The sequence below is a fragment of the Psammomys obesus genome, unplaced genomic scaffold (genome assembly GCF_907164565.1).
Source record: "Psammomys obesus unplaced genomic scaffold, mPsaObe1.curated_primary_1811, whole genome shotgun sequence".
NCBI classification, from domain to species: domain Eukaryota; kingdom Metazoa; phylum Chordata; class Mammalia; order Rodentia; family Muridae; genus Psammomys; species Psammomys obesus.
The window spans coordinates 8001293-8026156 of record NW_026596091.1 but is presented as its reverse complement, the minus strand read 5'-3'; the positions used below and the strand labels follow the sequence as shown (position 1 = coordinate 8026156).

Sequence of the window (24864 nt, the reverse complement as noted above, 5' to 3'; positions counted from 1 at the left end):
TATCTATCTATCTATCTATCTATCTATCTATCTATCTATCTATCTATCTATCTATTTATTTATTTTTGGATCCAGTATTTCTTTTTGCCCTGCTTTCTCTTGCAATCTCCTCTTTTTATTAAAATTATTCCAAAACTTTTCAGTTTAGCCTCAGGCAGATTCATAGGACATGACCAAGAAACAGCTACATTCTTTGCCAAAATATCACAAAAATAGTCTCTAACCTAGTTGCTAATATTGTTCCATGTAGTGCTCGTTTTTAAACTGTATTTTATTTGGGGTTCCTTAAAGCCTTACCTCCCAACCCCCCAACCCTAGGTATGAGAGAGAAGGTTAGTCTGTCTCTGGTCTCTTCAAACTGCCACTTGCCACACGCCACCACTGTATGCCACTTTCTCTGGGCTCTCTATGTATATCCTCAGAGCCCTAGGCCACGCCCTTCTCAGTGCTGCTTGAGGCAGGCCAATACCAGCTGTCAAAGGCCACACTCCACATGAGACAATTATCAGCTGTGCATAAACTAAAGCACAACTAAAATCCTACACTTGGGATTAAGAGAAAAACATATTTACATAACATAACCGAGGTCACAAAGAACACAAAACTTATTACAGTTACATCTGAAACCTCTTGAGTTGGGCCTCCATAGTCCACATTGCTTTCAGCACTTTGTCTTCCAAGCTCCTACTAGGATGACCTGTTGAGTCCCATTTACAGCATTCAGCTGCTTTTCTAGTTCAAAGTTCCAGTGTCTTCCACATTCCTCCAAAGGTAGTATGGCAGGCCTATTCAGCACTACCTCAGTCCTGGTGCCAGCTTCTGCCTCAGGTACTTTTCTGTTGTTGAGACACCAAGGCCACTTATAAAGCACTTAATTGGGGGCTTGGTTACAGTTTCAGAGGATGAATCCATACTGTCATGGCAGGGAGCATGGTGGCACGCAGACAGGCGAGGCACTGAAGTGGTAACTATGGGCTTACATGTTGAGACAACAGCCAGAGGTGTCAAGATCACAGTAACTAAAAGATGTCAGGTTTTACTCTGGCTATGTGTCTAACAGATTTCAGTTTATTCATAGGATTGTGCAGTCTGTGAGAATTTTCAAGAGTTTTTATCTTTAAATGGACACCTTCTTGGACGACAGCCATTTCCTAATATTGTCCAGTTGGGCCTCTGTGAACCAGAAACTTCCGAAGTTTATCAACAAGCAAAGCTTCGGGCCAAGCAGGAGGTGGACACTGGGCAGCTCTACCTGGAATGGATGTGAGTTGCTGGAGAGACCAGAGGGGCTCCATGATTAACTGTTTGTTTCCAGGTGATGAGTAAACTCACTCCATGAGATTTAACTACAGAAACTTAAGTATTCCTATTCAGTGCAGAGTTCCAGAGAAGGAAGCACAGGAGAAAATAATTGTATTGTCAGAGTCCATAGAAACAGATAGGTCATCGTAAATATTAATATCAAATGCTACTATAATCTAGTAAGGCAGTGATGATCATAGACTTGGGGCCACAGACCTGGGTGTGAGTCTCCACACTAAAACTTCATTGTTTTATGATTGTTGAACATACTATACTTTCTCATGTGTGAAATGGAGATAATAATCCTTTGAGGTAAATTTAAATGAGATAATGTCTATGAAGTCATTTTTACTTTGCCTTGCCATAGAGATTTTCTGAAAATTTTAAAAGCATTTTTACTGTCTTTTTTGTCTTTTCATATTTATATGTGTATGGTGTGCATCTCTGTGGGTATGCATGTTTGTAAGTATGTGTTCATGGTGCATGCATGTGTGGGCATGTGGATGTGGAAGCCCTAGGTTAATGTCAGAAATTACCTGTGATAGTTCTTCCTTCTGATTCTTTAAGGCAGGGTCTCTCAGTCAAAGCAAGGCTTCTTAATATGGTTGATCTTGTTGGCCAGCTTGCTCTGGAAAATCTCCTGTATGTCTCTGCCTTCTGAGGCATGAGTTATAGGTGAGCTGCCATGCCTGCCTAGCATTAGATTGTGCTCTAGGGATCCAAAGTCCTCTCATCTTGCAGCTGAGACATATCCCCCAGCCTGATCCTTTGTGTTTTTCTTAAAAGATGTGTTATTTATTTCCGTTCATATATAGTGTTTGTCTGATTAAGTTTATGTGCACCACATGCATGGAGGTGCCCGGAGAGGTCAGAGAGCATCGGGTCCTCGTACAGGTGGTTGTAAGCTCTCTGATGTGGGTGCAGACAGTCAAACCTGAGCCCTCTGCAAGAGTAGAGTGTGCTCTAGTAGTGAGTGCTCTTAATTGCTGACTCATCTCTCCAGCTCCAATTCTTCTAGATCTTAAAAAAAAGCTGTTCACAGGGCAGGAGAGATGGCTCAGTCTTTAAAATCACGTTTACTTACTTTCTTGGTGTCTGTGTGTTTGTGTATGTATGTTTCTGAGTGTAGGTGAATGTGCAGCAGAGCACCTGTGGAGGTCAGAGCACAGCCTGTAGAAATCGGTTTCCTCTTCTGCTCTGTGGGTGCTAGGCCTTGAAGTCAGGTTGTCATCAGGCTTGGATGTAAGTACCATTACCTGTTGAGCCCTCTTGCCATCCCGTAACATGTTTCTTGATTAAAACAACAAATTGAAGAGCTCAGGGGCTAAGAGTACTTACTGCTCTTGTCGAAGACCATAGTTCAATTTTTAGTGAGTGGCTTAGAATTCCCCATGACTTTCTAGCATCGGGGGGTTTGATGTCTTTGGCCTTCATGGGCACAGCACTCACATGTGCATACCCACCTATAGACTCACATGTGATTAAGTTTTCTTATTTAAAAAACTGAGGGATGTAAAATGAAAATTCATACTTCCTATTATCCCTTTCCTAGACTCAACCATCTTTTAGCATTTTCTTCAAAAGTGAAGTTTTCCTTCCACTAAGGCAAAGTGAAAGTTTACTTCCATTCAGCGTAGCAGCCTTTCTAACCTGTGGAAGCTCCATTAGATCTGTTGATGTTGTGCAATACTCCCTGTTTTTTCTCTTACCGCTTCTCAGCCTTTATTGTGTTTTCTTTTTTACTTACTTTTCTTCTGTTCATCTAGTCTGCTCTGCAGAATAGTTTGGAGATTAGACTGTTGCCTGGGCTTGAATTCCAGCTCTCAGTTAGAGTTGTGTATTATTTGGAAAAATTACTCAACTTATCTTGTCTAATCATACTAATTCATAGCATGGTCATAGCATAGCATACTGAGGATTAGAGGGCTTTGTGTATATATACCTATTTGCATATCCAATTCACAGAAAGTGCTCGGTAAATGTTAGCTGTTGTTACTAGGGAGAATATTTAACCTTTGCCTGCTTCTTATCATTGGTATTCAATAGCAATTTTTGGAAGTTTGAATAAACTTCTGTCTAGTGATGAAATCCTTTTAAAAATGTGTTTGTGGTGTTTATGGATGCATGTTCAGATGTGTGTATGCTGTTTGCACCTGTGTTGGGTGTGTGTGTCAATTTGTGTGTCTGTATGTGTGTATGTGTAGGAGGCCTGAGGTGTCTCCACCTTACCTATTGAGATGGGTCTCTGAGTCGATCTCAGAGCTGGTCAGTAGGGCTAGCTCTAAAGGAACCCCTGCCTTCAGCTTGCCTCCTCTGAGTGCAGGACCTGAACTTTGTGCTGGTGTGTTAAGTACTTTAACACTTTAACAGCAGAGCCATGTTTCCAGCTCTTAAATGGATTTTTAACACGTGATCTGATCAAATAAATGGTCAGAGATTCAGTTCTTTCTTCTGTAGAAGTTATTGAGACATTACTGTTTTGCTGCCTTTCCCCATTCACCAGCTACATTCCAGCCTGTGACACTTCGTCATAGAAGGAGCACTCAGCCATAGCTGTGTTTTTCCTTACCCAGCTTGGACCAGATCATACTCAAAGAATGCTTTATTTCAGTGCTAGAATCCTTCCCTTTTAGAAGTACAAAGGTTTACATTGATATAAGCTTAAATTTGAGTTTAAATTTTCAAAGAAGTAATTTGTTCACTCATCCATTTGTTATCTTTTTACTCTGTGTCTGTCACTGAGAAGATCACTGTCTTTGCTTTGAGGAATTTGAGTAGATGGTCAAAGGAAAGACATATTTAGAGACTCTCTAGATGTCCAGGCTGGGCTTGAACACTGGGTCCTTCTAGAGTAGGCTCCAAGATATCTGAGCTTCCAACTGCGTTCAGTTGGAAAGATTGCATTCTTAACTTTGTAAGTAACTGATATGTCCTTATGGGTTGTCATAATTTAATTCCTGTATTTTACTTACTTATCACTTCTGCTGAAGTATAGTTGTTTCCACACAGGCTCGTAAGCTGGCTTTTCTCTGACACTAGGTCCTGTTTTAAGTGAACATGCACTCATCTCTCTTGAGCCTGAGGGCAGTAATACAATGTTTTTAGTAGTAGCATAGTTGGCATTCTGTAGAGTTAAGACAGAAAGAAAATGACATTGCTATTTCTGTCCCCACCTATCCCTCACCCCCATTCTGAGTAGAGTTAGAGGAAAACATTTTTTAAAAATTTATTTATTATGTATACAGTATTCAGTCTGCATGTACACCTGAACACCAGAAGAGGGCACCAGATTTCATTATAGATGGTTATGAGTCACCCTGTGGTTGCTGGGAATTGAACTCAGGACCTTTGGAAGCGCAGCCAGTGCTCTTAACCTCTGAGCCATCTCTCCAGCCCTAGAGGAAACATTTTTAAAGTATATCATAATTGTGGGTGCAGTATCATATGTAGTGTGAGCTTCATTTTGCAATAGTTTCTTTAATTTTAAAGTAGTGTTTTTAAAAAGATATGCTTACATATTTTATATTAATATATCAAAAGAAAATAAAGGGGTTTGAGGGATAGCTCAGTGGCTAAGAGCTCTTGCTGCAAGGGACTTGGTTTAGTTCCTAGCACTGACATGGTGGTAACTGTAACTCCAGTTCCAGGGTACATGATGCCATTTTTGACCTTTGTGGTCACTGCATGTACATGGTGCTCTTATATACATGCAGGCAAAACGCATAAAATGAAAATATATTTTTTTAAACAGGTAAAATAGAAGGTGGCATGGGTCTGATTAAGTTGATTTCTCTTAACTCAGTGACAGTTGTAACATGCCAGGTGGCTTGCTGTAAGATAACATTTCTCTTAAAAATGTCATTTTTGTTGGGTTACTCTTTTTCTTTAGGTGTTGTATATTGTTATTTGCATGTTAAGTAATTCAAGAAGTTTTCTATTTGGGAGAACTAGAACAATGTTAAAAGACACTTATTGAAAGAAAATGTTACTTTTATTCTCATTCATTGAATTTCTTTCCATCTTTTACTGTATTTAGAAACAAAAAAACTATCAAGAATCTCTCCCGCCTAGTTGTCCGCCCCCATACAGATGCTGTTTACCACGCATGTTTTTCTCAGGATGGTCAGAGAATAGCTTCTTGTGGAGCTGATAAAACCTTACAGGTAAGGCGTATCTCTTGGAAAAAACTGGAAGAAGCCTGTGGCCTACTTGTGCAGATTAGAATATTTTTAAATACTAAAATTTAGAAAAATGGCACCTTAGAAGATAAGAAATGTAAATCTCTTGAACACTTGTAGAAGCTTCTTTAGGATCTTAAAGATGGAGCTGTTTTTAGTACTTCCAGACTTGCCCTGAATGTTGAGGGGCTCTTTACCTTGGCAGTTACTATCCATCCATTTGCCAGTGAGCAATGAGAAAACGACAGTTCTTAACACAGGCTTGCAGGCTTTGTCAGCAAATAGAAAAGACGTTACTTTGTTTAACGTTGGTTAAACAAATTGTCAAAGACAGATTTCTGACTGAAAATGGGAATTAGACTAGATTGTTTCCAAAGACTTTGTTTTTGGAAAGTATGAATGAGTGCTTATTTCCCACATTTATTCTCTACCTGCATATTGAAGAAAATAGAATCTAATTAGTACAACTTTTTATATTTAGAATAAACTGCATCTTTCCAAGATCATAACTGTATACTCATTTCTGTAGTACTTGATTGCTAATTGTGTTAATGTTGGCTTAAAAAAAAATCCCCCAGTAATGCTAGGGATTTAGTGCAGGCTCTTGTGTATGTCGGCAAGCACTCAGCTACTAGACTATGTCTGCAGTCTTAATTTGGGTTTTTGACACCCAAAAGAAAGCATATTTGATTGGTTAGAATTTGTCAACATAATCCCAAAAAATGAAGCTTTATTTCACTACTTCCTTTTAATGATACTTAGTAACAGTTAACAATGGATACTTTTATGTTTATGCTTACACTTAGGAATTCTGACAAATTCAGGCTTTTTAGTTACTTTCTTAAGTTTCATTTTTGTTTTGAAAATAATGGTGATCAAAAATTTTCAGAAGCCAGGTGTGGTGGCACACGCCTTTAATTCTAGCACTCAGGGAAGCAGAGGCAGGTGAATCTCTGCGAGTTTGAGGCCAGCCTGGTCTATAAATTGAGTTCCAGGATAGCCAGGGCTGTTAAACAGAGAAACCTTATCTTGAAAAACCTAAAAAAAAAAAAAAAAAAAATAGAACTCTCCTGAGAGATATATTTTTGTTAAATGATGCCCTATAGATAAATGGTTTGCAGTAAAAAATAAAGTAAACCTTATTGTTGTTATGCAGGTGTTCAAAGCTGAGACAGGAGAGAAACTTCTTGACATCAAAGCTCACGACGATGAAGTGCTTTGCTGCGCGTTCTCTTCAGATGACAGTCACATAGCAACCTGCTCAGTGGATAAGAAAGTTAAGGTTGGTGCTGGAGCAGTGGCTTAGTGGTTAAGAGCAGCCACATGGCAGCTCAGAACCCCTGTAACTCCAATTCCGGGGATCTGACACACACCTTTGGCCTCTGTTGACAGTGTGTACCTGGTGCACATACATACTGTTGGGTAAAATACTCATATACATTAAATAAAAATTAAGGGGGAAACATTTTCCTCTTGAGTTGAAGTCACAGCAGTTCATTTTCTTTTCTGTAACAGAGGCAAGAATGAGTGGAGTCAAAGGACTCCTGCCTGGTGATCTACTGACTCGATGAATTATAAATTAGCACTATCTGGAAATTCTTATTTCTTTGCATTATTATTTTATAAAAGATTGTGTAGTCATATGTACATGTGTGTCTGTGCAAGTATAAATGGATTGCATGCAGAATCTAGAACAGGGTATTGGATCCTGTGGAGCTAGCCTTAATAGATGTTTATCAGCCTCCTAAAGTGGGTGCTGGGAATGAAACTTGTATCTTTTGGAGGAGTATTATGTACTCTTAACCATTAAGCCTAAGTCAGTCAATCTAAAAATCTATCTTTCTTTCATTCTTTTCTTCCTTCCTTTCTTCCTTCTTTCTTTTTTCTTTCCTTAATTATTATTTAAAGAATATTTCCCTTTTATAAAAAAGCTTTATTTTTGATACAGTATATCCTGATCAAAATTTCCTCTCCCTCTACTCCACTCACTTTTTTCCCACCTCTTCTTCCATCAGGATCCACTCCTTTACTGTTTCTTATTAGATAAGACCAGGCTTCTAAGAGATAACAAAACATAACAAAATAAAATATAAGATAAAAGAAAAACCATCACTTCAAAGTTAGACAAGGCAAACCAGCAGAAGGAAAAGAGCCCCAAGAGCAGGCATAAAATCAGATACCCATTCTTTGTTGTTGTTTGAGACAAGGTTTGGTTTTTCTGTGTAACAGCTCTGGCTGTTCTAGAACTGGCTCTGTAGACCAGGCTGGCCTTGAACTCACAAAGATCTGCCTGCCTCTGCCTCCTGAGTGCTGGGAGTAAAGGCATGTGTTACCACCACCTGACTTAAGAGACCCACTCTTTCACACACTCAGAAGTCCCATAAAAACACTAAACTGAAAGCTATAATATATATATGCAGAGGACCTGGTACAGACCTGTGTAGGCCCTGTGCTTGCTGGTTCAGTCTCTGTGAGTTCGTAGACGCTTTGCTCGGTTGATTTCGAGGGCTTTTTTCTCCTAGTGTCTTCCATCTTCTTTGGTTTCCCTGCTCTTTCCTCCTCTTCTTTTGTCGGCTTCCCTGAGGGATGATTTGACGGCGACATCTCATTTAGAGCTATGTGTTCCAAGGTCTCCCTTTGTGGGTCTTTATATTTGTTCCGATCTGCTGCAGGAGGAAGCCTCAAGAAGTATAGCAGAATATCATTTGGAGTCATTTTATTGTTCCTTTTTTTTTTTTTTTTTTTTTTAAGACTAGTAATATTTGGTTTTAACCTAGATTTCTGGGATATGTAGTCTCTGGTTATTGCTCAGCCAAGTATTGTCAGGTTCCAGCTCATGGAATGGGACTTAAGGCAAATCAGACATTGGTTGGTTATTCCGACAAACTTTGTGTCACCATATTTTGTGCCCTAGCATATTTTTCAGGTGGGATTGTAGATCAAAGTTTTTGTGGCTGGGTTGGTTTTTATGTTTCTCTTTTGGTAGCCTGCAGACTACCTTCATGTACCAAAGACACTAGAACATGGGTTCTGTATAGCACCAGCTTGACCTCTCCATGGTCAATGAGTTGTGTGGGTGCTGTCTTCAGCAGTGGGGCCTTGCTGTCAGACTGTGGAGAGACACCTGTTGTCTTTGCAACAGACTGGTTTATTTGGGGATTTCCATGGGATCTCTTTGGCCAACAGCTTGATTGGATATAACCAAGTTCTAGTATGGAAGAAAGTTTGGGCACGAGATGGCCATGTGGGACTCCATCTCTCTCATTACTGGAGACTTTATTAGGATCACCTTTATATGTTTTAGAAAGTTTTCATTGCACTAGGTTTTCATACCTCCCCTGAAGTGTTCCTTAATTCTGGCTGTCTCTCCCCGAATTCCATCCCTCAACCCTACCACCCTTACCCCATCTTTCCATTCCCAGCCCCCCTGGGCTACTCATAAAATCTATTCTATTTCTTCCTTCCCATGGAGATCCATGTGTCTCCCCTAGTCTCTTCTTCTATACCGAACCTCTCTAGGCCTATGTATTGTACCTTGGCTATAATTTACTTAATGGCTTATATCCACATATAAGCAAATACATACCTTATTTATCTTGCTAGATTTGGGTTATATCAGAATGATATTTTCTAGTTCCATTCATTTTCTTGAAAATTTCATGATGTCATTTTTTTTTTCAAAGAGCTGAGTAATACTCTTTTGTGTAAATTATCACTTTTTAAAAAAATTCCATTATTCTGTTGAGGGACATCTAGGTTTTCAGTTTTTGGATATTATGAATAGAACATCATTGAATATGGTTGTACAAGTGTCCTTTTGGTAGGATGGAACATTTTTGGGTATATGCTCAAGAGTGGTATAGCTGGATCTTGAGGTAGATCCATTCCCCAACTTCTGAGGAACCGCCACACTGATCTCTACCCACCAGCAATGGAGGAGTGTTCCTTCCCCTTGCTCCACATTCTCATCAGGATGAGCCATCACTTGTGTTATTGATCTTAGTCATTCTGACAGGTATAAAATGTAATCTAAAAGTAGTTTTGATTTGCATTTTCCTGAAGGATAAGGATGCCGAATATTTCTTTGTTTCTTAGCTATTTAAGTTTTCTCTTTTGGGAATCTTCTGTTTAGAACTGTACCCCATGTTAAAAATTGGATTATTTGTTTTTTTTGATATCTACTTTCTTGAGTTCTTTATTTCAGATATTAGATATTATATATTTAGATATTTATGTATTTAGATATTAGATATTGGCTATGGAGTTGGTAAAAATCTTTTCCCATTCTGTAAGCTGCTGTTTTGTCTGATTGACAGTGCCCTTTCCCTTATAGGAGCTTTTCAGTTTCATGAGGTCCCATTTAGTAATTGTTAGTCTTAGTGCTTGTGCTGTTGGTGTTGTGTTAATCTTCTCCTGTGCCAATGTGTTCAAGGCTATTCCCCACTTTCTCTTTTACCAGGTTCAGTGTATCTGGTTTTATGTTAAGGTCTTTGATCCATTTGGAGTTGTGCAGGTTGATAAGTATTAATCTTTGCATTTTTTTTAATATGCTGACATCCAGTTTAACCAGCACAGTTTGTTGAAGATTTTTTCCCCCCTTCCCTAGTGTGTCTTTTTGACTTCTTTATCAAACGTCAGGTGTCCATATATGTGTGTATTTATGTCCGGGCCTTCAGTTTGATTCCATTGATCAACATGTGTGTTTTTATGCCAATACCATACTGCTTTTATTACTATAGATTTGTAGTACAACTTGAAATTGGGGATTGTGGTATGGCCATCATTTCTTTCATCATTCAGGATGTTTTAGCTCTTCTTGGTTTTTTGTTTTTCCATATGAAGTTGAGAATTTTCCTTTCAAGGTCTGTAAAGAATTGTGTTGGAATTTTGGTGGAAATTACATTGAATCTGTAGATTAGTTTTGGTAAAATGGCCATTTTTATTATGTTAATCTTACCGATCAATCAACATAGGAGAACTTTCCATTTTCTCTTATCTTCAATTTTGTTCTTCAAAGACTTGAAGTTTTTATCATACATGTTTTTCACTTGCTTGAGTTACCCTGAGTTATATTATTTGAGGCTATAGTGAAGGGTATTGTTTTCCTGATTTCTTTCTCAGTCCATTTGTCATTTGTATCTGGGAAGACTACCAATTTTTTTGAAGTAATTTTGTATCCAGTTACTTTGCTGAAAATATTTATCAGCTGTAAGAGTTCACTGATAGAATTTTTAGGTCACTTATGTATACTGTCATATCATCTGTAAAAAGCAATACTTTGACTTTTTCTTTTCCAATTTGTATCCCCTTGTCTTATTGCTCTGCTAAGACTTCAAGTGCCATTTTGAATAGATATGGAGAGTTTTGTTCCTGATTTTAGTGGGATTGCTTTGAGTTTTCCTCTAGTCTCCATTTAATTTGATGTTGGCTATGGGCTTGCTGTAAACTGCCTTTATTATGTTGAGGAATGTCCCTTGTATTCCTAATCTCACCAGAACTTTTATCATGAAGGGGTGTTGGATTTCGTCAGAGTCTTTTCTGCATCAAATGAGATAAGCATATTTTTTCCAGTTTGTTTATATGGTGGATTACACTTATTGATTTTTGTATATTGAACTACCTCTGCATCTCTGGGATGGATAGTGACTATTTGATCATGGTAGGTGATATTTTTGATTTATTCTTAGATTCAGTTTGTAATTATTTTATTATTTTATTGAGTATTCTTGCATCTATATTCAAAAGGGAAATTAGTCTATAATTTTCCTTTGTTGTGTCTTTATGTGGTTTGGGTATCACGGTAACTAGGGATTCATGGAATGAATTGGGCAATGTTTTGTCTGTTTCTGTTTTGTGGAGCAATTTGAGGAGCATTGATGTTAACTGTTCTTGTGGTCAGTTTTGGAGAATGTTCTGTGAGGTACAGAGAAGAAGGGTATATTCTTTTGTGTTGGGGTGAAATGTTCTGTGAATTTCCTGTTAGGTCCATTTGGTTTCTGATGTCAGTTAACTCTAGCATTTCTCTGTTTAGTTTTTGTCTAGATGACCTGAACATTAGTGAAAGCGGGGTATTGAAGTCTCCCACTCTCAGTGTGTAAGGGTCTATATGTGACTTAAGATGTAGCAGTGTTTCTTTCACAAACTTGGGTGCCCTTGTGTTTGGGGTGTAGATGTTAAAAATTGAAACGTTTTTCTTATTTATGCATTTTTCCTTAGATGAGTATATAGTGCCCTTCCCTATCTCCTCTGATTAGTTTTGGCTTGAAGTCTATTTTGTTAGATATTAAAATGGCTACACCAGCTTGCTTCATAGGTCCATTTGCTTGGAATATCTTTTTTCAATCCTTTATCCTTAGGTAATGCCTATCTTTGATTTTGAGTTGTGTTTCTTGAATGCAGCAGAAGGATGAATCCTGTTTTCACATCCATTTGTTTAGTCTGTGTCTTTTTACTGGGGAACTGAGACCATTGAGATCAGTGAAGGAAGGTTGGAGATCTTTGTTATATGTTGTGTGTGGTGTCAGAAATGAAAGAGAGACCACAGCAGGCATTCTGCTATAGAGACTGGGGGATTGGATTTGGGGGAACAGGAAGGTAAAGATCTGCAGTCAGCCTACCTGTTTTCCTGACATGAGTCCCAAATCCTTATTTCTAAACATTGCTTAGGTTGGTCAGCTTGAAGTATTTAGCTTGTGTTTAGTTAGTATTCCCAATAGTGAGGGAGAATTAGATAAGTTAGTGAATGTGCCTGCCATCAATAGGTAGATATATGGGTTAAATATTATTTCACATCCTAGAAGCATTATTTTAAAAACGATTGAAATCTAATTCATATTGCAAAATATATAATTTATCAAAAATAGCTTGATTCTACTTTTAACTTTATAAGCTGATTTATATAATCAGTGCAAAGTAGACATTGAACACACATTGCTTATAAAAATAAGCAAAGAAAAGGAAGAGGGTAATTTTACATTGTTAGTTATTATTTCTTGGGTCTTGCCTCTAAACTTCGGTTTTTATTTGAAATATTTATACTAATAAGGCACTTAAGAGAAACTGAAAACCAAAGAAATGTTTTGTCACTAATATAGAGTGGGAGGCCTCCCTCCAGGTGTGTCTCTGTGTGTTCACTTCAAGTATTGAAACAGGGTCTGACTATGTAACCAGTGCTGGTGATGAACTCATGTGAATCTTGTTGCTGAGTGCTGGGAGTAGTCATTGCTACCGTGCCCTACTTTCCTGTAAGCTTTTTCAACAGTTGTAGAGGAGAGAGTCTGGGTAAATGGAGTGGGGAAAAAAGGCTGGCTTGGGTTGTTTTCAGGAGTTTTAGCCACTGAAGTAGACTTTGTCTAGCCTAAAATTGAGGTGTTGATAACACCTTGTTTAAAAATTTTTTATTAGAGTATATTAACTATATAATACTTGTTTCCATCATACATATCCATAATTTAATTTCATTCATGTCCATAATTTATTTTTACTCTTGCCTCCTACTGTCCATTTTTACTGTAATCCTCATTACCCTCCCATCTCCACTTTCTAGTCCCCCTGATCTCCCTTCCCCACCTTTTGGTAGGCTCAGTGGTATTCCAGTCAGCAGTTATTTACTCTGTAGCCTCTACTTGAGTCAGATTTGAGACTGGCCTTGCTGGGCAGTTCAAGCTTCTAAAGTCAGAATGATGCAGAGTGAAAGAGAGTTACACCAAGTTTCTGTTTCTCAGGACTGAAAACATAAAGCAGGAAGCAGAAATACTCACCAAAGAGCTTTAAAAAGACAAATTCTTTGAATTTCTTGGGGATTCTCGTAATTCTCGTAAGTCATCTGACAAAGGAAGAAGTGACATAAAAGAAAAACAGGGAACTAGACCTTAGAAGTTCCAAGTGTTCCCAGCAGCATGCAGAAATCCGACCTAGCTTCTTCTGGGCACTACTCTTTGCTGCTGTCATTTATATATAAACATGGGAAATCTTGTGTTTAACTTTTTTTTTTTTTAATACAATATTCCACTATGTAGTTCTGACTGTCCTGGAGCTTACTGTATAGATCAGGCTGGCCTTGAACTCACAGAAATCTGCCTGCCTCTGCCTCCTGAGTTCTGGGATTAAAGGTGTATGCCACTATGCCTTATTCTTTGCGCATTACTTTCTGAAGTGAGGCAGAATTTGGCTGTATTTAGAGAACAGGGAATGGATTCACATTTGCTTTTTCTGTTTTCCCTTTGGAAATAATGAATGTTCATGTGCTTCATTTTCTTTGTTCTCTTCAGATTTGGGATTCTGTGACCGGGAAGCTAGTACACATTTATGATGAGCACTCAGAACAAGTCAATTGCTGCCATTTCACCAACAAGAGTAATCACCTCTTGGCTACTGGGTCAAGTGACTTCTTCCTCAAAGTAAGGGTGTATAAAGAAAATTACACAGATAAATTTGTGATACACCAGAATATCCCTTGATTTTTTTTTTTCATGTGTGTTGTATTGTCATTTGCTGTTGTTCTGTTTTTTGTTTGTTTGTTTGTTTGTTTTTGGAGCCAGGGTCTTACTGTGTAGGTCTGGCTGACCTGGAAGTCACTATGTAGGCCAGGCTGACCTCAAACACAGAGATGCACCTGCCTCTGCTTCCCAAGTGCTGCGATTAAAGCCATGTGCCACTGCACCTGGCTGTTTATTTTATTTTAACCGTACTGCTCGGGATTAACCCAGGGCCTCACATGTGCTAAGCTAGAGTGCTGTCACTGGGCTGCATCTCCAGCTCCTTTCAGGGTTATTATTGCAGTGACAGAAATGCTCACATGCCAAATTCCACATCCATAAGCAGAAAAGGAAAAAAGAAAGTTTATTACCAGCTTATGTAACTGCAGAGTTTACAGTGAGCCTGGACCCTGCTTTGGCACTCCAGCCATGTCAGCTGTGCTCTCAGGCCCTCCCTTCCTCCCTGTCTTTGCTCTCTGCAAAGTTCCTTTCCTAGATCCCATAGGTCAAATTTTAGAGATGTTCCTACTTCACTCCATTTAGCACAGGCTCACTATTTTGTACCTGCAATGCCAACAGGGTGGAATCCTTGGCTTGAGCACAGGTAGTCATGTAGAAGTGAGAAAGCGAGGTGGGCCTGATGTATTTGAGTTATAACTGCTTCAGGAGAAGGTACTCTTATCAGATGGAGAGGGAAGGAGGAAAAGGTATTGGTAGAAATATAAACAAAACAAAAGGTGTTGTAGGAATATAAACAGGAAAAGTATTCACTTCATGTATATTTGATAGTACTTATAATTAGGAATTATAAAAGATTTTATCTTGTATCCTCTAAGTGGATGAATACAGGTAGATTACATTTTCTGATGTACTAGAAAGATGTTATCTTCTTCTGGATTTTTTAAAAAAAATTAATTTTGTTTCAAGTCTTTGGCCCACAGTGTCACACTGTTTTTACAGTGGGATATCAGATTTTTAGGAGGTGTAAGTAAAACATTTTAGAAAAACTCAGGCTGTTGAGTATAGTGGTGCCCTCTTGTAATCTCAGTTCTTGGGAGAGTGAGGCAGGGGGAGTTTGGGTTCTATAGCCTCAGCTACAGAGTAAAAGTGTGTCTTAAACAAGTGCTATTACAACTTTCAGAAGGCATCACTGTGAGCCTTTGTGATACAGTGCTACCCTGGCATATATTGGGCCCCAGGTTCAAGCCTCAGCACTGCGAAAAATAAAAATTAAGATTTTTCCAGTCATATTTTATAAAAGCTTTATTTACATCCTACACTAGCCTTTTTTAAAAGAACCATTTGCAGCAAATTCCATGTATGTTATTTCACCCAAAATATTTCAGTTTCACTCCTAGAAATAGGTACCATGCCATGTCCACACCTAACAGCAGTGAACTGTAGTTTTGTTATGTGCCTGGCTTGTGTTAATTTTCCCATATGTGGTCTCAAACCCTACTTTCAAACATAGGTTTATTAGACTCATAACCCCAAAAAACTTGGCTCTTGACAGTTGTCTCTTTTATTCTCTTAAAAACTCTTTTTCTTCATTTTCCTTTTCATGGTGTTGGTTTACTAGACAAATGGAATTACTTGTCTGTGGATTGTATCGTTCTGATTTGTTGGGTGGCTCACTGCACTATTATTTGACTTGATCTATAGTTCCTGTATTCTGGTATCAGTGAAGGTTTTGAAGTTTTTAGGCCATTCATAGCTTTTCCTCTAGTTAGTTATTCCAAGGTTTGGGAAGTCTTAGAAAAATGTAAACATTGCTCAGACCATTTTGTAACCTAGCATTTAAAAATATGGAGATAATTTGCACATTACTTATTGATTTTGGTAGCTAATTAAATACGAGGATTCTAAACCACTCAGTTAAAAATATGCAGCGATTGTTCAGTTAATTTAGTGTTCAGAAGAAAAGCCTAGTGAGGCCTGCAAGTCCCTTAGTGGATTGAGATGTTGATTGAAGGGTTGCTGTGTTATTAATCACAAGTGTCTCTTTGTATTTGACAACTTTATGTTACTATGAATTGAACATCATTTTGTAACCAAAAGCTCAAATGAAAAGGAAGAACTTAGTATGATTTTTACTTTTCTCCATTTAGCTTAGATTGATTTTTCTTTTTATAATTAATTTTTATTTATTGGAAGAGCAGCGGGAGCTCTCTAGCCCCTATTTAGTATAGATTTTAAAATATATCTTTTGGCAGTTTGTTTCACATATACAGTGTATTTTGATCATATCCAACCTAGCTCTCCCCTCTCATTTTCCCTGGACCCACCTTTTCCAGTCTCCACTTCCTCTTCCACCTAATTATAGTTTTAAAGGGGCCCGATGCCTGGCCTGGTCCAGAGCCTTTGAGCTTTAGTGATCCTTCTGTTTCAGCCTTCCAAGTAGCTGAGCTACAGGTGTGTCTACCACACCTGTCCATACTGGTCTCCAGTACTGTTTTTTTTTTTTTTAACTTACATATTTTTTCCTTTCCAAATAGCTCTGGGACTTGAATCAGAAACAATGTCGAAATACCATGTTTGGTCACACGAACTCAGTCAATCACTGCAGATTTTCACCAGACGATGAGCTCTTGGCTAGTTGCTCAGCTGATGGGACATTAAAGGTAAGCCTTCGTGTGTCGTTCGTTACAGGGAACCTTATGATATGGGATGAGTCTAAGTTTTTGTTGGTGTTAATAGTGTTTCAAAACTGTGACACAAGCCCAAAATAAACAACTTACTAAGGAGGGAAGAGCTATTTTTGTTGATAGTTTCAGAGGTTTTAATCTGCCCCTCTTGTCTCTGTGCTTGTGGCAAGGCAAGTGCCTTGTGGCAGGGGCTGTGTGGTGAAAGGAATGGCTCACCTACTGCTGGAAGCTAAGCAGAAAACATGAAGCAACTGGGATCCCACTGTCCCCTTCAGGGTACCTGTCAATAGCCCTCATCCTTCAGGCTCTAAAACTGGCTCTCAACCTGTCGTCGAAACCCTTTGGCAAACCTCTATCTCCAAAAATATTTACATTGAGATTTATGACAGTAGCAAAATTACAGTTATGAAGTAGTAATGAAAATAATTTTATGGTGGGGGTCACTACAACCTGATGAACTGGATTAAAGGGTTGCAGGGTTAGGAAGGTTGAGAACCCACTGCTCTAGGCCCCTGATACAGTGTCCCATACTGGGAACCACAGCTTCAGCTTGAAGGCCTTTTGCAGAGTTTCTAGATCTAGACCATAGCAGCATTTTTTTTAAGTATTAGTAGAAAAGAGTCTTTTCCTTCAGCTTCTAAGAATCTCTGTTGTACTGTTGTTTTTGAATGGCTTATAACCTAGTGTTTAAATTCTTAACTTTAAGCATATCTTACATTTTAAACATATCTGCATCTAGCAGTTTTGGGTCTGTAGAGTCAGGAGGCAGGTGAATCTGTGTCTGTTTTCTCCAAAGGGTATAAAATCCAGTTTTATTTTTAGTCTGGTTTTGTTGTTGTTGAAGAGTCTAGGGAACTGTAGATTGTGTGAAAAGTGGCATGTTCTGTATTTTATCTGTCACTTTTGGAGTCTTCTTGAGTTGTTCAATTTCTTCTTCTGTATTTTCTTCTTCTAGAATATTTGTTTTTGAATTTTTAATTTTTTTCCTTGCCTTTCCTCATTTTGCCTTTCTGGAAATCTTTTCTTTTGCCTCAATTTTCCTAGTATTTAAAAATACAATAGTAAAGACTGCAGAGATGGCTCAGAGGTTAAGAACATTGGCTGTTCTTCCAAAGGTCCTGAGTTCAATTCCCAGCAACCATGTGGTGGCTCATAACCATCTATAGTGAGATCTGGTGCCTTCTTCTGGTGCACAGACAAACATGCAGGCAGAATGCTGTATAAATAATAAATAAATCTTAAGAGAAAAAAAGGAAAAACAAAATGTGAGACTAGACATGGTGGCACATACCTTTAGAGAGGCTGGAGAGATGGCTCAGAGGTTAAGAGCACTGACTGCTCTAACAAAGGTCCCGAGTTCAATTCCCAGCAACCACATGGTGGCTCACAACCATCTATAATGAGATCTGGTGTCCTCTTCTGTCATTCTGGTGTACATGCAGGCAGAACTCTGTATACATAATAAATAAAGAAATCTTAAAAAAATATATTAGTATTTTAAAACTTTGCTATCAGATTTTCAGTACCTGTTCATAGACTTACTTTTTAAATTTTACTTTAAATATTATACTGCTATTTCATGATTATACTTTTTTTTTCATTTTGTCAATATGACAAAAACAATATGAATAATTTTTTGGGCCTTAGATCTTATTATGATGGTTTTGAGCCATGTGGTTGCTGGGAATTTAACTTGGGGCCTTTAGAAGAACAGCCAGTGCTCTTAAACCTCTGAGCCATCTCTAGCCCCTGCTTTTTATTTTTTTATCTTGTGGGTTATGCCTAGGGGGAAAAAATCCTTTTACTATTGTTTTACATGGTTTTGGGAGGGCATTCAGGTGAGTGTGTTTTTATCTATGTCTTTAAGCCAAGCTTTATTTCTTTTAGTAATACTTTCTATATATCTGTCCTTGAAACTTGAGTATAGTCTGTCTTTTTACTTAACACTTTTTAAAAATCATGCATTCAATCTTCACTATATGCTAGATACTGTGCTATGCCTTTGGGTTTAATAACTAGAAGGAAAAAATTATGCTCTTTAGTCTGGTTATTCAGAATAAAGTCAAGGTAGAAGGTCAGTGAATAAACTGAAAAGGACAAGATCATATGCAAGGTTGATTTCTCTTGTTTTCATTTTAAAGATTTTATTTTTTAAAGTTATGTGTATTTCTGTGGGTGGGTATGCTTGTGGATTGTCAGTGGTTACAAACCAAAGGCAGTGTTTCCTCCTCCTTCTGAATCTGTCGTGTCAAATAATTCAGCAGTGAGGGGTACGCTCCCTGATTCTCTTCTCCATCCATGCCAGGCTGTTGCCAGGCCCCCTTTTTAAAGTCCCGGCATTCATTCATTTGCTCGCTCATTTATCTATTTATTTATTTATTTATTTATTTATTTATTTATTTATTTATTTGTTGGTTTGTTTGTTTGTGTATGTGCGGGCGTGTGCATATGGAGGCCAGAGGACAACTTGCAGGAGTTGGCTGTTTCTACCATGGTGGGTTCCAGAGATTGAACTCAGGCTGTCGGGTTTGTGCTCTTACCTGAGAGCCGTTTTATCAGCCTGCAGGTCCGTTTTTGTGCAGATTCAGTGCAGCAGGTGTGAGTTTGAAGTTGATGGTTGCTGTAGCTTGCCCAGAAGATGGCACTGGCTGCCTTTCTTCCTCTCTTCTGGCTGTTGAGTTCTTTCCACCCCCTCAGCTTCTAAGTTCCCTGGACCTTAGAGGGAATGGTATGAATGTCTTGTTTAGGACCTGCTCATCACTGTTATCAACACTTTGTCAGTCATGAGTGAATACACCCTGCATTTTTATTATCAGCCATGAGTGGATGGACACATCGGCTGGTTCCATCTACTACCCAGCATCCCGGTCACTGTACAGTCCTGAGCTAAGGAGTTTTTATGTCAAGTTGATCAGAGACATTTGAGTTTCTGTATTCATGTGTGAGTGCCACTAGCAGTGGGGACAGGCATCACTACACACTTGGGGAAAACTGCCTGTGTTGATGATGATGGCTTTCCTGCAGTGCTATTAAGCCGGTGTCACTGGCTGGCTTGCACAGTGACATGTGGAAAGCAGAGGTCCTGCAAAATAATGTTAGCTAACAGCATGTCAAGGTCAAAGCCTTGTAAAGCTTTTACCATCTGAGAGAAGATGAGCTGTAAAATTACTTTATGCCCCAAAGGCTCTGTGATTTTTTTTAAGCTTGTTGTAGCGTAGCATGTAGACAAGCATGTTTTTTGTTTGTTTTTTATTTTTGTTTTTGGACCTAAATGAGAAATTATTTTAAAATGCTTTACTTAAGGATTGTTACTTAAAGCACACAAGAGCTTAGGGTGCACAGGGATCCTGGGTACAGTGGCGTGACCTCCTCAGAATGCAATAGTGTGGTTGAGAGTCTCTCCTGATGTATGACACTTAATCACTGGCTGGCTAGGGGCTGGGATGGGTGTGGAAGCACATGCAGTTTTAGGTGTAATGAAGTTGAGTTGTGTCAGCTTGCTTTTAGTTCCTAAGCCTAAGTAATGGTTACCTTGTTTGTCCAACTGACAGTATGATTTTTCATCACTGGATGATGTGACACTTGGTTTGTTTCCTTTGAAAACTTAGAAATTATTTTATGCAGCGTGTGTATGTATTAATGTTTGTGACCTGTTTGGAGGTCAGAGGTCAAGTTGGGCAGTCAGTTCTCTCCCTTCATCATGTGGCTTGGTGGCAGGTGCTTTCACCTACCACTCACCCACTGTGCCTACCTTCTTTCTGTATCAGGGAAAACTTAACATGTTAAGTCCTATTGTCTGTTTTGTTTTATTTTATGCAATGTAGATACAGTTGTCCCAAAGGGACACTTAGGGTTTGGCAGCTTAAAAAAAAAATCTATCTATCTAGCCATCCATCCATCCATCCATCCATCCACCCATTTATTTATCTATTTCTGGCCAACCCTTGGTCCAGGACATGGTAGCCCTTATGAAGCCAAGACACTGCTCCAGGTCTGAGAGAGTAAGAGTTTCAGGGGTCATTGCTTTTTGTACTATCTGTGTGGCTACTTTAGAATAAGGCTGATTATTTCATACCCCATTCCTCAGGAGCTGGTTAGTTCTGCAGCACTGCAGAGCCCCACCCAGCACAGTGGAAGCCTTGCTTCCCCTCAGTATAATGTTTCTCCCTTTGGGATCTCATTTTCACTGGATGCCCAGCAGGCACTCGGCCCAGGACAGTTTCCTGCTGTGCTTGACATGTGCACCTCATGCTTGTCCCAGCAGAGGGCAGCAGCAGCCAGCTGTGAGTCTTGCCTATGCTTGTTTTTACTTTCAACCCGAGCCTTTAGCCTCTTCCATACTGCAAGACCTAGTTAACTTTTTTTCCCTTTTGAGATGAGGTCTCATGTAGTCTAGGCTGGCTTCAAACACACGATCCTCCTGCCTCAGCTGCAAAGTTCTAGCATTGTAGTGTGCCAAACTGTGCAACTCAATTAACTTTTTATCTAATTCTACAGGCTGTGGGGTTTTGTTCGTTTGTTTTTGTGAAATTGAACCTGGACTTCTTAATTTAAAAATCTCATAAAAAGCTAGACATATGTAAAAAAATTTATTAGGTAGAGTACATTTGTATGACATTCTAGTTGTAATTCTAGAGGTGTGTGTTGGGAGTAAAGCAACTTTGTTTTTTGTTGTGTTTTTTTTTTTTTAAACAGCTTTGGGATGTGAGATCAGCAAATGAGAAGAAGAGCATTAATGTGAAGCGGCTCTTCCTGGGTCCAGAGGACCCTCAGGAGGAGGTGGACGTCATAGTGCAGTGCTGCTCCTGGTCTGCAGATGGTGCCCAAATACTAGCGGCAGCAAAAAACAGAGTCCTCGTAAGTCCTGCCATCCGCGTCCACGCGGACACAGCTTCAGCCTCTGCTGCGTTTCCTCACTTTCCAGTGTAGCTCTGTGATTTGGGGCAGACTTCCTAATTGCTTACAATTCTTTGAAGCCATGTTCTCTGGGGGGTGTGGAAGGCCTGTGAGAACAGGTCATACATAGTCACACGGGTCAGAAATACTTTATATTTTCCTAAGACACACAGTGTGAAACAGCATATTAAAGCCATACGCTACAAGAACAGATTGTAAGGTAAAGTCCAGTGTCCCCCAATTTATTATTAATTTTTTTATTTTATGTGATGGGTGCTTTGGCTACATGGATGTCTTTGTACCACGTGTGTACAATGCCTGTGGAGGCCAGAAGAGGGTGTTGGAGCCCGTCGAACTGTAGCTGTAGACGCTTGTGAGCTGCCATTGGGTGCTTGGACTTGAACAAAGGTCCTCAGGAAGAGCAGCTGTTGCTTTTCACTGCCGAGCCATGTTTCTAATCCCCTTCAGGTTATTTGAAGCAGAGTACTTTCTTTGTGGGGATTGTCAAAATACTTTTAAAAACAGATTTACTTTTAATTACGCGCTGTGTCTATGTGTGGCTATGTGTGCGGAGTGGGTGGAGTGCTTGCTGAAGCCAGAGGCATTGGGTCTCCTGAAGTGGAGTTACAGGTGACTGTGATCCTCTGGATATGGATGTTGGGAACAGAACTTCTGTCCTTTTGAAGGGTGGTGTGTGCTCTAAACTGCTGAGTCATCACTCCAGCCTCTCAGAATAATTTTTAAATCTCTTTTACAATTTGATGAAGTTGATGAGAGAACTATTCCTTAAGAACTGAATAATACTGTGAGATTTTCATAAAGCAAATGAAGATATATACAAAATAAATGGTAAGAAAATACCTTTTTTTTTTCTCTAAATCTCACACTAGCGTCATGTTCTGAATACTCATCAGAGTGTATAATTAAAAATATAAATACCCAATAGCTGTGGTAGATTGCTGTAGTGCTATGATGATAATGGGGGAACTGGGCTCCAAGTAGACATAGTGGTTTATAAAGACGGGTTGTGAGGAGAGCCAAATCTTGTGGTTCATGGATATTCTATCCTACCTTTAAAAGCACTGGCTGGTAGGTAGTATAAACTAATGATACCATGTATTTAGATATAAACTCTTTGAGGGACTGGGTGTGTGTTTGTTTACTGACCTAGTGATTGTGAATCTTGGTTACTTGTGGACTTAAATCCCTCTGTTAGGAAACTAAGAAGAAAAATATATCCTTTTGTCTTAAGTGTGTTAAAGTCTGTAAAAATAGAAAACAACCAATTGCTTTTGTAAAATTTGAAGATTAAAATTTTCATTTTTGTTGTGATAAAAATTAATGTAAAATTTGCCATTTAAAACTGTTTTGTTCTTGTTTTTGTTTTTTTCTGATAACTAGGATGTGAATGTAGGTCTTGCAGATATAGCCAAACATTTTATCATTGAGCTACAACCTCAGTTCTTTTTCATTTGTATTTTGAGATTGCCCCGGCTGGCCTTGAACTAGGCTTGCCCCAAATTTGCAATCTTCTTGCCTCAGCCTCCTTAGTAGATGGAGTTAAAGGTGTTCCCAAACCATTTTTAAATGTGTACCATTGGCATTATAATTATATTCCTAATGTAGTGCAGACATTACCACTGCATGTACTTTCCTTCCTTTGTTCCTTTGTATCTCTCTCCCTCCCTTCTTCTGTCCTTCCTTCCTCCCTTATCTGTTTGTTTCTGTGTGGTTCAGTAGACCAGGCTGGCCTTGAACTCAGAGGCCTGCTTGCCTCTGCCTCCCGAGTGCTGGGATTAAAGGCATGCACCACCAAAATCTGGCCACCACTATATATTTCTAAAAGTTCTCATCACTCAAACAGAAACTCCATTACGACGAGTAATTCTCTACTCTCTGTCCCCACTCCCTGGTGACTAATAACAGGACACATGAATTTGCCTGTTCTGGAAATTTTACAAGTGGAATTATATAATACTGGTTTATTTATGCTTGACTCATTTCATTGAGCATAATGTTTTTACGGTTTATTTGTGTTACAGAATGTGTCAGAACTAAACAATCTTTCTCTTTCCCCCTCTCTGTGAGTGTGTGTGTGTATGCACATAGTTTGTGCATTGTGTGTGTATGCACATAGTTGCTACATTTTTTTTTTTTTGAACTAATGACTCTGTACAGGCACCTGGCATTTCCCCTCCTTTTGGCTGTTGTGAATGGTGCTGCAGTGAATGCTGGTGAATAAGTATCTGTTTGAGACCTTGCTTTTTTTAATTTACTTTTTATTTATTACAAGTTATTCACTTTGTAGCCCAGCTGTAGCCCCATCCCTTGTCCACTCCCAATCCTGCCCTCCCTCCCTCCCTCTTCTTCCATGCCCCTCCCCCAGTACACTGATAGGGGAGGTCCTCCTCCCCTTCCATCTGACCCTAGCCTATCAAGTCTCATCAGGACTGGCTGTATTGTCTTCCTTTGTGGCCTGGTATGGCTGCTCCCCCCTCAGGGGGAGATGATCAAAGAGCAGGCCAATCAGGTCATGTCAGAGATAGCCCCTGTTCCCCTTACTAGGGAACCTACATGGAGACTGAGCTGCCATGGCAACATCTGTGCAGGGGTTCTAGGTTATCTCCATGAATGGTTCTTGGTTGTAGTATCAGTCTCAGAAAAGACCCCTGGGCCAGAATCTGGAAACACTTCAGATGTTCCTCAATTGAAGAATGGATACAGAAATTGTGGTACATTTGCAATATGGTATACTAGTCAACAATTAAAAACAACCAAATCATGAAATTTGCAGGCAAATGGTGGGAACTAGAAAAGAGAATTCTGAGTGAGGTATTCCAGAAGCAGAAAGATACACATGGTATATACTCACTTAAAAGTGGATATTGGTCATATAATAAGGATAATCATACTAAAATCTGTACACCTAAAGAAGCTAAGCAAGGAGGACCCTGGGTAAGATGCTCAATCTTCATTCAGAAAGGCAAACAGGATAGACATTGGAAGAGGGAAAAAACAAGGAACAGGACAGGAGCCTACCACAGAGGGCCTCTGAGAGACCTCTACCCAGCAGGGTGTGCTGAGACCAAACTTTGGGCAGAGTGCAGAGAATCTTATAGAAGAAGAGGGAGATAGAAAGACCTGGAGGGGACAGGGGCTCCACAAGGAGAGCAACAAAACCAAAAAAATCTGTGTCCGAGAACTTCTTTTAATAACATTTTGTATAGTTCTAATAGCGGAATTGCTTTTTTTCGTTAAAAATTTATAGCCAATGAAGTAAGTATGAGGTAGTGATTTCATTTACATTTTTCAGATGACCAGTGATGTTTAGGAAAAAAAGCCCTACTCCCCAGTGATGCCCAATGT

The 24864-nt window shown here is 39.1% G+C and overlaps 1 protein-coding gene across 2 annotated transcripts in view; it reads left to right on the top strand.

Moving 5' to 3' along the window:
- The window catches only part of Apaf1 (apoptotic peptidase activating factor 1), a 90902-nt gene that overhangs the window by 27900 nt on the left and 38138 nt on the right, over positions 1-24864 (top strand). For both annotated transcript variants that reach the window (XM_055627919.1, XM_055627920.1), the window contains exons 12-17: positions 1079-1263; positions 5339-5465; positions 6637-6762; positions 13751-13879; positions 16453-16578; positions 21298-21459. In XM_055627919.1, coding sequence (XP_055483894.1) covers positions 1079-1263; positions 5339-5465; positions 6637-6762; positions 13751-13879; positions 16453-16578; positions 21298-21459 — 855 coding nt within the window. The remainder of the gene's footprint in view (positions 1-1078; positions 1264-5338; positions 5466-6636; positions 6763-13750; positions 13880-16452; positions 16579-21297; positions 21460-24864) is intronic.